The 13,955-nt window shown below is 36.2% G+C and overlaps 1 protein-coding gene across 9 annotated transcripts in view; it reads left to right on the top strand.

Annotated features, from left to right (window-relative positions):
• Positions 1–13,955, top strand: part of ZNF385D (zinc finger protein 385D) — a 410,794-nt gene that overhangs the window by 385,778 nt on the left and 11,061 nt on the right. For all 9 annotated transcript variants that reach the window (XM_064414290.1, XM_064414306.1, XM_064414280.1 and 6 more), the window contains one exon: positions 13,084–13,317. In XM_064414290.1, coding sequence (XP_064270360.1) covers positions 13,084–13,317 — 234 coding nt within the window. The remainder of the gene's footprint in view (positions 1–13,083; positions 13,318–13,955) is intronic.

Below are 13,955 nucleotides of genomic sequence, written 5' to 3'. Positions count from 1 at the left end.
CCTCAGGCCTTCACCTTTTTAGGCTATATTTTTAATTTTATTTTTTACTTTTGAGGTCTGCTTATATTAAAAAGGACTGAATGCTTTGCTCTCATAGCTAATGGCAGCTCTACTCTTCCTCACTGACATTTTAGCCTAACATGTAAAATTGGGAAATATAATCTTCTTTGTACTGTATTTCTAAGGATTCTCGTAACATCTCAAAGCTGCATCTTCCACTGAATGCTGTAGCATTTGAAGTGTTGAAATATAGTCTCCACCTTATTTTACAAACATGTGGAAACTAAGGATAGAAGGAGTGACAGGATTTGGGGTTTTTTTGATGGGAATTGTGTCTAGATTGCCACATTGTTTACCTGCTGAATCTTCACTTGATTTTCCTATGAAAAATGTCTGAAAGCCATGAGAAGAAGTTTATAAAAGCATAGTTTTGGAACACTGCTTGTCATCTCTGAGTTGTGATGTTTATGATTGAATTTCTATTCCTGCAGAATTTTATTGATGATACAAAACACACTTTCCACACTGAACAAGTTATCTTGTCTATTCTGATCTTCATCTCTTTTGTCAGTACAATTCATTTTTGCAGTAGTGAATATTAAAGTGTTTGTCCAGAGTTATTTCCTGACACGGGATTGACAAGTAGAAACGCTTTCTGTTCTATATGTTTGTGAACAATGCACAGCCTTTAAAAATCTTGTTTTCACTATTACCTGGACATGCAAGGTATCAGATATCTGTGTGCTGTACAGCAAACAGACTTGGGAAGCACACTAAAGTAGCTTTCCAGGAAAACTGATGGAAGGCTAATTTTGAAGTCAAATGCCTCAAATCCCTTCAGTTTTCCAAATTACTGGTGAAGCTTTTGTTTTAATTCTGTATACTGTAAATACAATATATTTGGGTTGCACTGATATAATTATACTTTGTGAAGGAGACAATATGCAGCCTTTTGGAGGAGACTGAGGCCACAATGTTTTTGCTAGTGTTTGAATGGTAGTGGAAGCCTGGAGCTGTTGCTTTGAGCATTTTCCCACCTTCTCATTTTCCATTTCACAAAAATCTTACAGCTGTACAAGCGTATGCATTTTCCACATTGTCATGAATTAAGAGATATGTTGACCTATAGATTCACTTGGTCCACAGCTCAGAGGCTTTGAGAGGGAGGAACCAGTGTTCTCTTTTCTGATCAACTTGCAGTCTTTCTCTCCCACTCACCCAAAAAGAAATTTAAAAAAATAAATTTAAAATATATATATTTCTAAGTCTGTATACCTGTATGACCTAAGGGTGTAGGTCAATTACCAGTGTAATCAATTGGTTTACAAGATCACAAATGATGCAGATTTTCTGAAGTAAGCTCCCTACCTGCCTGCCAGATGACTAATGCACAAGCATTATGTAAGGAAACTTGTGCAACTGTTGGCCAAAATCTTTCATAAATTAAAACACTGGAATTGTCCCAAAGGTTGAAACCTACATTTTATAGTGTGTACTGAAATTTCAGAGATTGGCATATCTGAATTTTTGCTTTAGAAAAACAGTGTTGTTACCTTTCATAACCTCTGCTAAGGTTTTAAAAATTCTCTGTGATGCAAAGTGATTGTAAGAAAATCTGTTTGTAATTTTGTCTGTATGGAATGGTAGCAACCTTAAGAACTCAAGAACACACTTCATATAGTGTATTAGTGCTAAAGGGATACTTAAATGTCCTTATATTGGGTATTGCAGAAGCTGAAGGGTATTCAGAAGTTTGTTTTTCCAGCTGCTGTTATTCTACTAATGCAGCCTTACTACAACTTTTACCCAAGGTTTTTCAAAGCTAATACAAAAAACTAAACCCTCAATTCCATATTTTTCATCCAAATCACTTTTTACTTTTAAGTGCAGCTGGTATCCTCTGAAAAATTTGAAAAACTTATTGCATTTCTTTTTTAATGATTTGCTACATACTAAGTAGGAGTAAACAAGAAGTGGTAAAATGCACTCCAGATCATAAAAAAAAATCACTATCCCTCTGGTAATCCCTCAGACTTTACACAGAATTATTCTGGGTTATTGTTTTTTAATAGTATTGTTCAGTTGCTAATATTTTTCCCCATTCTCTGTATGTTCTGCTCTTCAGTAGGGTTTTGAACTAGATTTCTTGATGTCAGATTTGATGCCATAACAGAAATGCTAAAAATACTATTTCTTATTACGGAAAAGTGTGTTTTAAAGAAAAGTCACAATGCTAAGCTGAGTGAAGGTGTGGCTGTAGAGTGAAGATTGCTGCAGTTGTGTAATACTTCAAATTTACATGCTCATTAACAAATCTTTATATGCCTAAAGGCTGTTGAGGCAGGCAGATTGCACCTATTCACCTAGACACTCTGTAAACATGAATGTGAAAAATACACATAGTTATTAATAAAATAGCTACAAATGAGGGCAATTTTCAAGTATTTGGGCTTGCATTGGTGCTTTCATGGACTCTTATTCATACATTTTTCTCCATTGTAGCGTACATGGGAGAGAGATACGACCGTGAAAAATAAGGAACTAGCACATTAGTATATTGCCCTGATAAAGAGAACTTCTATTTTCTCTTTTTCTCTTTTCTAACAGATAATGCTGGATCTGAATGGTGTCAGATCTAGTGATGTTTGAATAACTATCCTGTACAAGAAAGGAAAAAAATTTAACAGAGGAAGCTGGGGTATGATCTTGTAAGTGGTGTAGTATTTAGAGCAATGTTTAGAAGGGAAGCTGAAACCTTTTTTGTTGCTACAGTGTTATGCTGTTAGGGAAAGAACTGCATACAAAGAAAAATGTGGCACATGAAGAGAATGACAATTTTAGTTTACCAAAGAAATTAATCAAAGCTGTAATTATGGTCATTAATACCCTTTTCTGCTTGGAGAAAAAAAAAAATTGAACAGAACTAGCAGAGTTTGCAGTTATTATCAGTCCTGCTCCTGTTGCTTAAGATTGTTTTCTTCAAATATCCCTCCATGACATTTGTCCTGAACAGATTGAAGCTCTCACTTTCTTATGACTAATTGCTTAAGAACCACACTTTTACAATGGATTTATCTTCACTCAACACAAGAGAACTTCTGTCTTTGCAAGTATTGGACCAAGCCTTCTGAAAAATTAATTACATGGTTATAAGTGTTAATTTATGTAATTTCTAGTTTTCCAGATAACATAGGCATTTAATATCAACCTCAAAAGAGGATATATAAGAAAAGGCCAAAGCAGAGCAAGAATTAGATACCTCATCCAGAACCTTCAAATATTTGCTATAGCTAGTCTTGTGCTGCCATTGTGATACTTATTTCCATTAATATGCAGCTACTCTCTTTTATTGTCACTACAAACTAAGAGCAATGATTTCCTTTAAAGCCTATTCTACTAGCTTTGTCCTAAAATACAAACACACCATTGTTTTGTGTGTAATTGGTTAAATCAAATAATATATTTGATTCTATAAACTTTAAAAGTAGGAGTAATATCTATGAATGGTGCCACAAGGAAATACTTTTTGATTTTTACTGTTCTCTTGTGTGTAGAAGGCTTTATATAATTCATTAGAACAGCTTTGGGCTAGGAAAACATCACTTCTTGCAGTTTTCTTCTGTGGAGAACTTGCCTGATAAAATTATCATATTGACTAGATAAACACCCCAAACAGCAAAGCACTAATAACCTCTCTGCTGGATATGTGTGGATAGTGTCAGGGAGCACTACTGGAAGAGATAAAAAGGGTTGATTCAGTCCCTTCTGACAAAGACAACATTTGATGAAAGAGAACTCATTAAATTGTCAAAGTAGACAGGTTTCTGTCTACTTTTGTATGCCTTATTCCAGGACCATTTATCCAGCCTTACTGTGGTTTACTAAGTATGTTTCTTCTGCCAGCTAATGTAATTAGACTAATAGATCAGTTGGTAGCAGTCTGCCTGGAGGCAGAGGAAAGACTGACACATGAGAGCCAACATAGATGGCTCATGTTGCAAAAAATAATTGTTTCATTTAAAAAAGTAGGAAAAAGCAACCTAAAACCTGTAAATTATACCAAGAACTGTGATGACAATGAGTTATTTAGAAATTGTGGTCTGTATTGTCTGTGAAACCCTCTGTAAGCATTATTTAGTGTTTTTATCTGTAATGATGACATAGGGTGTTTCATAAACTCTCTGTTTCAGTCCTAGCCCTGAAGCAACCTGTGGTGAGTGGAAGAGGGGAAGGAACAGAGGGCATGCACACAGTAATAAAATAATGTATTTTAGAATATGGACCCTGGTGGAGATGTAAGAACAAGTTAAATAGAGGGTCCTAGTAACTGCAGCTGTGAATAATAATAAAAGGTCCTTCCAGAGACCCTGAAAATTGCAAAAAGTGTTCTTTTCCCTGGCACTCAACTGGATGCTATCTTATAGCAAGAGTGCTCTTGTCAATTTACAAAATATGTTATCAACCATATGTGATATGTCTAAGGAAGAATTCCTTGTAAAAACATTGGACTGAAGAAGACTAATAAAAATCTAAATGGGATACCAGGAAAATCAAAACAATTATTTACTCCAAACATTAAGGAATGGCAATGATACAACCATCTCCTCTACTGTTCTCTCCTCAATTCCTTGTGAAATCTGCTCTTCCAAATGTGGGCAATTGGTATCTCAGCTACTTAAGGAAGAGCAGGTGTTCTGTAACGAAAATCATTGCTGATCAGTCCGTGGAACACATCCCCTACAGGCTCCACTTACGAGGCACTATAGGACAGATGTCTGAAAGAATGTCTCCTCATGGCTCTCCCTGCCTTCTCTCCACTGAGAAAAGTTATATAATTGTGATGCTGGTACCGCAAGGGACAATTCTTGTGTTAAACACAACATCAGTTATTGCCAAAATCAGATTTACTAGTTCATTGCTTTCCAGTAAAGGAAGTAAGCTGCTGTAAAGGGAATAGCTTAATTATTCCTGGATTCAAGACAGGGGAATGCCATGAGGTATTACACTTACAAGAGCAATCAGAAGTCAGACCTTTTAGAAATTCTGAGTTATATTCCAGTTATTTTAATTTACTTCCAGGGATTCAATGACTATAAATCTGTTTTGAAACTTAACATTTAGATGGAGCTTTTAAAGAGGACATTCAGCTTGCTTAAAATGTAAAAAAAAAATCAACTACCTGCTTAAAATGGAGAGCAATCCTTTACAATCTGCTGTGCAGTTCACTTATTCTTTCCTTGTTCCATTTGATTAATGAAAGCAACGTATTTTCTCTTCTTCTGCTGGTGATTAATACTTCTCCATGCTTCTTTGTTTTTGGTGGCAGAATGCTGGGGAGAGATTCCACTGTAAATTGGTTTTGATATCAAGTTTTAAATAGGCTTTGCCAACCTACTTATTTTGTGAAAAATACTTCTCAGTTTCCAGCAGTGTGTCTAGACTGTGTCTTCTCTGTCGTTGCAAAAGAGAAGGAGAGTTTAGGAGAGGCCCTTTCAAAGCTCACTTCCATCACTACAATTGACAGTGCAAAGTTAAAGAGAACAGCTTCTCTGCTGCTTCCTACCCCATGGCTGCACGGTAGGGGTGTGGGGCAGCAGGAGCAGCAGTCAGAAACTAAATCATAGTTACTTACTTGGTAAGAGCAATAGTTACTGACCTTGGTAAGAGCAATATCTACTCCTGGATACATAGTGTGACTTAAAGTTCTAATGAGTTTTCAGGTAGGAAGGTAATACTTTGAAGCCATTGATGTTAGTGACACAGAGAAAAGTTCTCCCTGAATTCTCCTTGGGGAAATATTGTTTCCAATACTGACTGGGTATAATTCATGCCACCTGGACCTTGGCACTGATGCAGGCCCTATTTTTAAACATTATTTTGGATTTCTGTCTGTGCTAGTGATTCACATGGTGCCAAGGATTTTCCTGGACACAGGAATGCAATCATCCCTTTCCACTGCTGTAGCTGTCTCTGGATGACTTTTGGATGAGGCTGAATCACCCAGATATCCCTGGGCAGTCTGGCATTCAGTACAAGGCAAGGAGCAACAGGCAGTTCCTGTGCAGTTGACCTGCTTTGGAGCAACAGAGAGGATGATAACACAGATGGGGACTGCTGTGCACATGTTGGCCTCCAGAAAGAGACAATCAAGGCAAATTCATTTTACTGTAGGATGTCTTGCAAAACCTTTTTCCTTGTTGGGTTTTTAGCTTTTTAAGTTTTTTCAGTTCTTTGTTTTTTACTGGTAATAAACTCAACTGATGATCAATTTTTACTCATGTACTAAGATTAGTTGTGAGTATATTTTTTTATTATGTTTACTTTTGCTTAAAAGTTGAGGAATGAATACTGAGGTGCATGCAGATGTAAAACTGGTGGTAGTTTTTCAGCATAGCCTCAAGGATGCAAAAATCCTCTTTGCATTTGACTGTGAGCTCCACCTCTTAGGCAAACACTTTATCCTGATTTCAAATCAAATTTTCACTAGAGTACCCATTAATTAAAATGTGACAGTAGTTTCAGTCAGCAGCTCCTTGCATGGGGACCCTTTCACTCACAGCTGGTAAAAGGTGATCTGCCTGACTGAGGAGAAATCTATACAATCATAAGGACACCTCAGTATCCAAACTCAGTCATCACCAAGTGTCCCTTAAATGACCTGAAAAATAAATGGTTTCTTCTCGTTACTTCCTTACCTTCCAGTAATATTTTTCTCAGTTACACTTGCTTGAGAACTCAAAACTCAGACATGGTGTGACATTTCTCTATCTAACTTCTTCGCTTTCCACAGGTTTTTTACCCCTAGCTCTTGGTGTCGCTGCCAGCTCAATTAACCTCAACAGGAATGTAGTTGTCCCTCTGTGGTTCAAGATTAATGAACTGTGCTTTAAACCAAGAGAACTGCTAGCAAAAATTAGGTATAATTTCATTAGAAAATTTTGTACTCCTAATTAACGAAGGAGGTAATCTGAGGACTTGACAGAATTGAGTTTAACTGGAGGAAAATATCCACAGATCAAATATATGAAGTTTGCTACTTCCTTTTCATCATCACTCTCTCTGTGGACACCTTTTGTCACCAAACATCCTGTTTTCTGTCTCCCTGCCATCAAATCACTGCAAGGCCTCTTGATGGAAGCATGGAGTAGAGGCAGCAGTAAAATGAGGTCACTTGTTGTGTAGCCAGTTGTTTCCTCATCTTGCTTCTGAGTGATGCACACTGTGTATAACATGATTTATTTAAGTGTTAAAAAGCAGGGGCTGCTCAAAATACTGAGGTCATTGCTTCTCCATTTACAATCCAAGAAAATTCCTGGTATTTGTCTTTCATGCTTATTCTAGGAAACTTTGTAGTCTTTCAGTTTCTCAGTAATGCTTGTTTGGTACATTTGAGCAAAAGCTTGGGCAATACCTTAGACATGTTCAGACTCACTTTCTCGTTATTAAAAATAATTTTGATAGACCCCCTAGACAAAGAAAGTTAACAAGGAACTTGACCAAGAAAGTACTGACAAGCCAGGGTAGTTAAAAGGAAAGGGAGACAAAACAGGTAAACAGCTGTTTAAAAAACAGACTCAAAGAAAATCAAGTTCAAAAAAGACATCTCATCAAAAATTTTCAAATACTGTTCCTAGTTTGTCGTACTCAGCTTTGTTTATTACTCCAGAGCTCTTGACACTTCCATTATGGCATAGTAATTAGTATCCATCCTGTAGATGATCAGGTGAACACCATGGTTTCCAATATTTCATATTGTGCCATTGAAGGTGACCATAAAGTGATGAACTGAACAGTTGTCAATCAGATATTTTCGTATTTTATGCCAAAAACCTCGGTGATGTTTGCTACTTATGTTTCTAAATCATGATATAATAATCTTTTTCTTTGAGAAAATTTATATGGGTTCTTCTAAGTTCTAAAAATGTACTTCTATCTCTCCAAGTAAACATATCCATTCTGGGAAGGATATATCTATAATAAATAGATTGAATCCAGATTTTGAATGCAAAACTAAGTCTAATGATGGGATTTTTGATAATATGATACCAAAAGAACTTTTTGTACAATATATTGTAGAGGGCCAGATATCCACTGACCACAAAATATGCGAGTTTGTATTCTGCGCATATAAAGGATAAGAAGTTGATACATTTGAGTCAAAGTACTTCAGTGTTTTGTTTAAGTGCTGGAGCCAGTCGGTGTGCTAGCACACATGCTTATGTTACAGCATATGAGAACAGAGAATCAGCTAAGCACAAAAATATCTGTCGGCTGTCCTTTTTTTGGGAGGTGGTACTTTGGTTTTGGTGTACTTCACTGTTCTATTTATAGATTCTAAAGAGATTAAGTCTTATCTTCAAATGTAATTACCGCAGAAGTAGTGGAAAATGGAATTTTCAAAGCAGCCCAAGGAAACTGAGGACACAGTTCCTATTAGTCAGGAAAAAAATATACTGAGTCCCAGTCCCAGCCTTGAATGTGCCAGTATCAAGGGTCTGAATGGGATCATTGACATGGGTTTGTTATAAGCTATATAGCCAGCTGATGATGTTTCTGCAATACTAAGTGGTCTCATACAGTGAAATATTTCATATCAAGTTCTGTTTGTTATGAGAAAGAATGTGTTTTCTACCTTCTGCAGAGGTGCAGTTGTTGCGGGTTTTTGGGTTGTTTTGTTGTTTATTTTTTTGCCCTGAACAGTGTTATGGGCCAAATGCTTAATCCTTTTATGTCAAAGGTGAAGTTTGATTTAAATGAGACCAGAATGCATGGGTATGTGCTAAATCAGATATTTTTAAATGTGTGCCACTTGAGATTGAGGAAGAAAAAACATGCTCATAAATATTTGTGATTTGTTTGAAGTCAGAGTGTGTTTCTCTCTGTGGGTCTATTTATAGCTTGAGGATAAGAAATTCTTAGACTTAGTGGCAGGAACTGATGAGTGAAACTTTCACATACTCAGAAGAAAAACATGACTTGTAATTTTCTTTTTCTTCAGACTAAAGAAAATTCATGAGTCTTGTAGCTGGGATATAAAATTAATCCTGCTTATTTAGGAGAACCTTAATCACAATGCAGTTTTCCATTTTGAACCATGGTATCTGTAGTACTCAAAGAAGTCAGTTCTCACAGAGTACTTTTTCATCTGTCTTTGTCTCTTGTTAAAACAGACCTTTGATTTTGCCAGTGACTAAGATTAGATTGTAATGTAATATTTTTATATTTTCAGTTTTTATTCTGTTGCTATATTAAGACCAGAGTCACAAATGGATTCTTTTGAATCCTGAAGTGTTCCTTTTTTTTTTTTTTTTTTTGCTCTTCGAGTCCAGTTCCATACAATATCAGCAATCAACTTCTATACCAAAGCCAAGCAGTGACAGTTGCAATAATGAATATTTGCTGTGGGCCACTGGAATGAAAATAGCACAATGCTGCAAGCCTGCGTCACCAGAAACAAATCTTCCATTTGACTGTGGCTGAATTTCCAGTTCAATTTTAGAACATTTATAATTGAAATAGCTCTTAGAGCGCTGTAATAATATAGTGTTAAGAAATGCTGATTCAGTCTACAAGGCATGAACTCAAATGCCTTCCTACTTCTTTTTGGTGTTGTTTTTCCTTCTTTGTTTGCTTTTTTAATGCCTTATACCTTTTATGCTGTACTCTGTATTTAGGGCACTGAACTCCGGACAGGCAGCAACACTGTAAAATATTCAAAGGGGCCCATGCTGGTTAGGTTAGAAGTGCTTGTGAGGAAAGGAATTGAATTGCTTCTTTGTAAGCTTACTTGACAGCTTTTAGAATGTTTTATCCTTAATCTCTGCTGAAAATTCTAAGTTTATATGAGGATGAGCAGCTTTGCATTTTTAAACGTGTCATGGATTTTAGATGGTGAACTTCAATGGCTTTCTATTTATGTTTTAATGTTGTTAATGTATTTTCATTAGTAGAAAATAAAGTGTAATCATATAGGGCACCTCTTAAAAATGCAGAATATATGCACTGAACTTTAAATTTTTTTTTGAGATTAAAAATATGCTGATGACCTTTACCATTTTTAATTTTTATATACTATGCTGCTTTCATTCATGCATCTCAAAATATCCTCAAAATATTCAAAACAGCTAGCATAATTGATTATATTTTCTTTTCACTTTTAAATAATTACATAGTGAAATATTAGATCAGCATAGATACAGAAGGTCAGATACTTGAAGCAGAAAAAAACCTGCTGTTATTTCAGCTTTTATTGTTTTATTTAATTTACTGCCTCAGGTTTTCCTAAGGAAATAAAGAAATTATCATCTATATTTTGCTGAGGGCTAAACACTGACCCTTACACTGCAAAGCTGGCAGTGGTGATTGATGTGCATTTCTAATTTCCTGCAAGATTAGAATGAGCACCAACTTTGCCATCAATCCTGAAAGAATGTTAATGTCCCTTTCCCCTGCCTGGGCCATCTGCCCTTTGCCTTCCATGTAACCGAGAGTACATTGGCTAAGCCCACTGCTGTACTGTAGTACCAGGATGAAGAAACTGATGTTTTAAAAGCAGCGTTAATGTGTATAAAGCAACGGGGTTTGGATTTGAATTGGGCTTTTGAGGAAAATAATTTTGCAGCAGGAATTTTTAACTGAAGGAAAGCAAGCATTCAATGGACTCTCTGGAATGGGAAAGGAGTGACTAGTTAGATCTACAGTTTTGTGGACAGATCTTTCAAGGGCTTTATTTTTTCATCAGTTTCTCAGCAAAATGCTTAATATTTCAGTTTTTTTTCTCTTGAAACCTTATTAAAAAAAATTAATAAATAAGAAGAGACTATTCAGCAAGGTAGCCTCATTCCTTCTGCACTGATATTGGACATCCCCAGTACCTTCAGGCTATGACAACCTTCAGGCACTCTTTCAGGAAAAAGAAAACCAAACTCTGATTTGACCTTGAGTGCAACTTTATTTTTTTGTTACATGCTTTTGTTTTGCAATGCATGACATTGCCTGTCAATACCTAGAATATACACAGGAAAAACTGCTTTCTTGGATTTGTGAATGATAATTTTTAAAAACCCTCTGGGAGAGTATGTAGAAACATGACAAAATGCACCATGTATAGAACTTAATAGAGCTTAAAGGGCCATTTTCCCACTGACTGAAAGGGAATAATATTTGTGTAGATATTTGTTCAGCCAGCTTCAAGTCCCCCAGTAGGAAATATTTTTTGATCTGTGTAGGTAGGTTATTCCCAGGCTTCATAAACTTTATTATTAGAAAGAATTTCCTCACATCTAATCTAAATCTCTCCTGATGTAATCCAATAGTCCTTGTTTTACTAGGAGGGATAAGGGAGAAGAGTATATTCTCTTATTTTTGGCTACTTTTACAGATATGAAAAATGCTGTTAATGCTTGCCCTTTTTCTTCCATATTCACAGTTCAAGTTTTATAAACTTCTAATTTCTTTTGGCTTACTCCATCACAAATCCCCTCTTATTGCTTTGCATTTGTATTGTTTCTAAATTAATGGCAAAGCAAATAATTTTGGGGATATTTTTTTGATATTGATGTTCCCAGGCTGGACAGAGGACCTTCAGAGCTGATGAGAGAAGAAAAAAAAATACCTCCTAAATATTTTGCTTTGCAATTTCAGTGTGGTGGGGACCTGTTTTATAGCACAATGATAGAAAAGATCTGTGTTCATCATGTCTGCTACTGAAAGATTTTTCTGAAAACAAGCAAATAAACAAAGAAAACAATCAAAATTAAATATAAAATAAAACTTCCCCCAATTTAATATTGCCTGCTAAGCTATTAGGAATGTTCTCCATTAACAAAGTTTTGAACAGTACCAGTCTGCAACGCACCACTGTGGTATCAGTTAGCTGTGTCCCTTCTGCATTGGAGCACATACTTAGCACTGTAGGTGGAAGAATTGCTATTTTGTCTATTCTGATGGGAGGCAGTAAATAAAACATAGTACAGGTAGAGCATCACTAACACCAAGTGACGTATGAAACCAAAGTGAGCCAAATCCAGGCATATTTCAGTAAATTAACTAAGATAATTTTTTATTAAAAGCTGCTGCTCAGTAAGCTTAATATAATAAAATACAGTACTGCAAAAGCAGAACAGTTCCTGTCCTTTGTCTTCTTCTTGTGTCCCCTACCCACCATCTTCTTCACTGCCTTCACTGCTGCATTTTGCTGTCCTCCACCCTGTTAAGTACTTAACAACCACATGATACTGCCTTATCCAAACATCATGTATCCATGATCCAAATTAAAATATCATTGTGTGTTTTCTCTCACTTTCATTTGATAAATACAGGAAAAGCACAAGTTCTTAGCTGCAAGAAATAAGTTTCCAGATTTAGGTACATACCTAGCTTGCAGTCTTTCCAACTGATAGACAGAATAAAAATCTTATTAGTGGTTGTTTAGGTCTCAGATAGGGAATGATATAGATATATTTGGTTACTGTTATTAGTATATATCATTATTATGTAATAATGGATGATGTGTACTGCCTATTCATAATTACCTTCATTCTTTTAGTGTTGGTGTCGGGAAAAATCAAGGGAAGTATCAAGTTCTTATTTTTTCTTTACCACATATAAAGGTGAATTTATTAATTTTAGTTTTATTAGTACAAGATGTTAAGAGTTTAGCTTGGCTGTCCAGTCAGCATCAGTATTATGTGTTACTGTGGCTGTTTATGCATCTGAACTTGTGTGTATAAATTTAAACTGCCTGTTGTGCTGGTAATTTTCATGACCTCTTTTATTGCATTTTTCTCCTGTTGTACAGTACATTCTTAATGACCTTTTTGTTCAGTTTATGAGTTCTGTGTGAGCAGACTGCAGGGAACAACACATGGTTTTCTAATACATGGGAGTACTGTATTTTGTAACCACACAAAATAGAAAGAAAAGGGTCAGGTTTAGTTCATTGCCATTAGTCAAACCATCACCAGAGCAATCTGCCTCTCTGTGTCATCACAGCAATGGAACGCCAAAAAGGAAACACCAAAGGTCACACGATTTTTTTTCTGCTTGTTTTCATTTCTTTCCATCTCCTCTCTTTGCCCACAGACACAAACACAGGGACACCAGCAATATCAACGACGACAACCGTGGAAATCCGGAAGAGCAGTGTTATGACAACTGAGATCACCTCTAAAGTGGAGAAAATCCCCACAACAGCCACGAGCAGCAGCACTTGCCCTTCCGTTGAGACTGAGGAAGAAAAAGCAAAAAGACTGCTGTACTGTTCACTATGCAAAGTCGCTGTCAACTCTGCCTCACAGCTGGAGGCGCACAACAGTGGTGAGATGGAGCAGTGCTTGCTTGCTTCCTTTTTTTTTTCCTTCTGTCTCAAGAGTGCTGCAATTATCTTCCCCTGAATAGATTAGATCTCTTGCAGCAGGGGACAAAGAGGTGGCAGAAAACTGGCAATTACATGGAATTCATTAACTATTAAAGTATAAAAATGACAGGCAAAGAGGCTTTCAGAAAAGAGAAAGAAAGAAATTTATTGCAAGTTGCAGATTTTCTTACACTTTAGCCTTTGCAGCTTCAAAACCTTATTGAGCTAAATGACAGCTCTGCTTCATTACCTTTGGTGTTCAGAGTTTGCATAGTTTTGCTTGTGCCAACTAGCAAACTGAGAATGAATGCCATTAGCTTTGTTTGAAACTTAACAAATTAAGGCTGAAAGAGGGAGCATCAGTCAGTCAGAGTTCAATGATGGGAATTAGAGTTCTTAGCTCTCTATTGTCTGCTAATAAATAACTTTTAAAATTATGTATATTTTCCCTTTGTTTTCATCAACTGATAGCAGCTGCTGCATGAGGGTTGAATGGGTAATTGCCTACCTCCATCTTTCTTAGTTTTTGAAATTTATCTTATCATTAGAGCTAGTAGCATCAGTAAGTTCTTGCTGTACACAGCCACCATTCACAGTC

The sequence above is a fragment of the Passer domesticus genome, chromosome 1 (assembly GCF_036417665.1).
Source record: "Passer domesticus isolate bPasDom1 chromosome 1, bPasDom1.hap1, whole genome shotgun sequence".
Classification (NCBI taxonomy): Eukaryota; Metazoa; Chordata; class Aves; order Passeriformes; family Passeridae; genus Passer; species Passer domesticus.
This window is presented reverse-complemented; position numbering and strand designations above follow the sequence as displayed.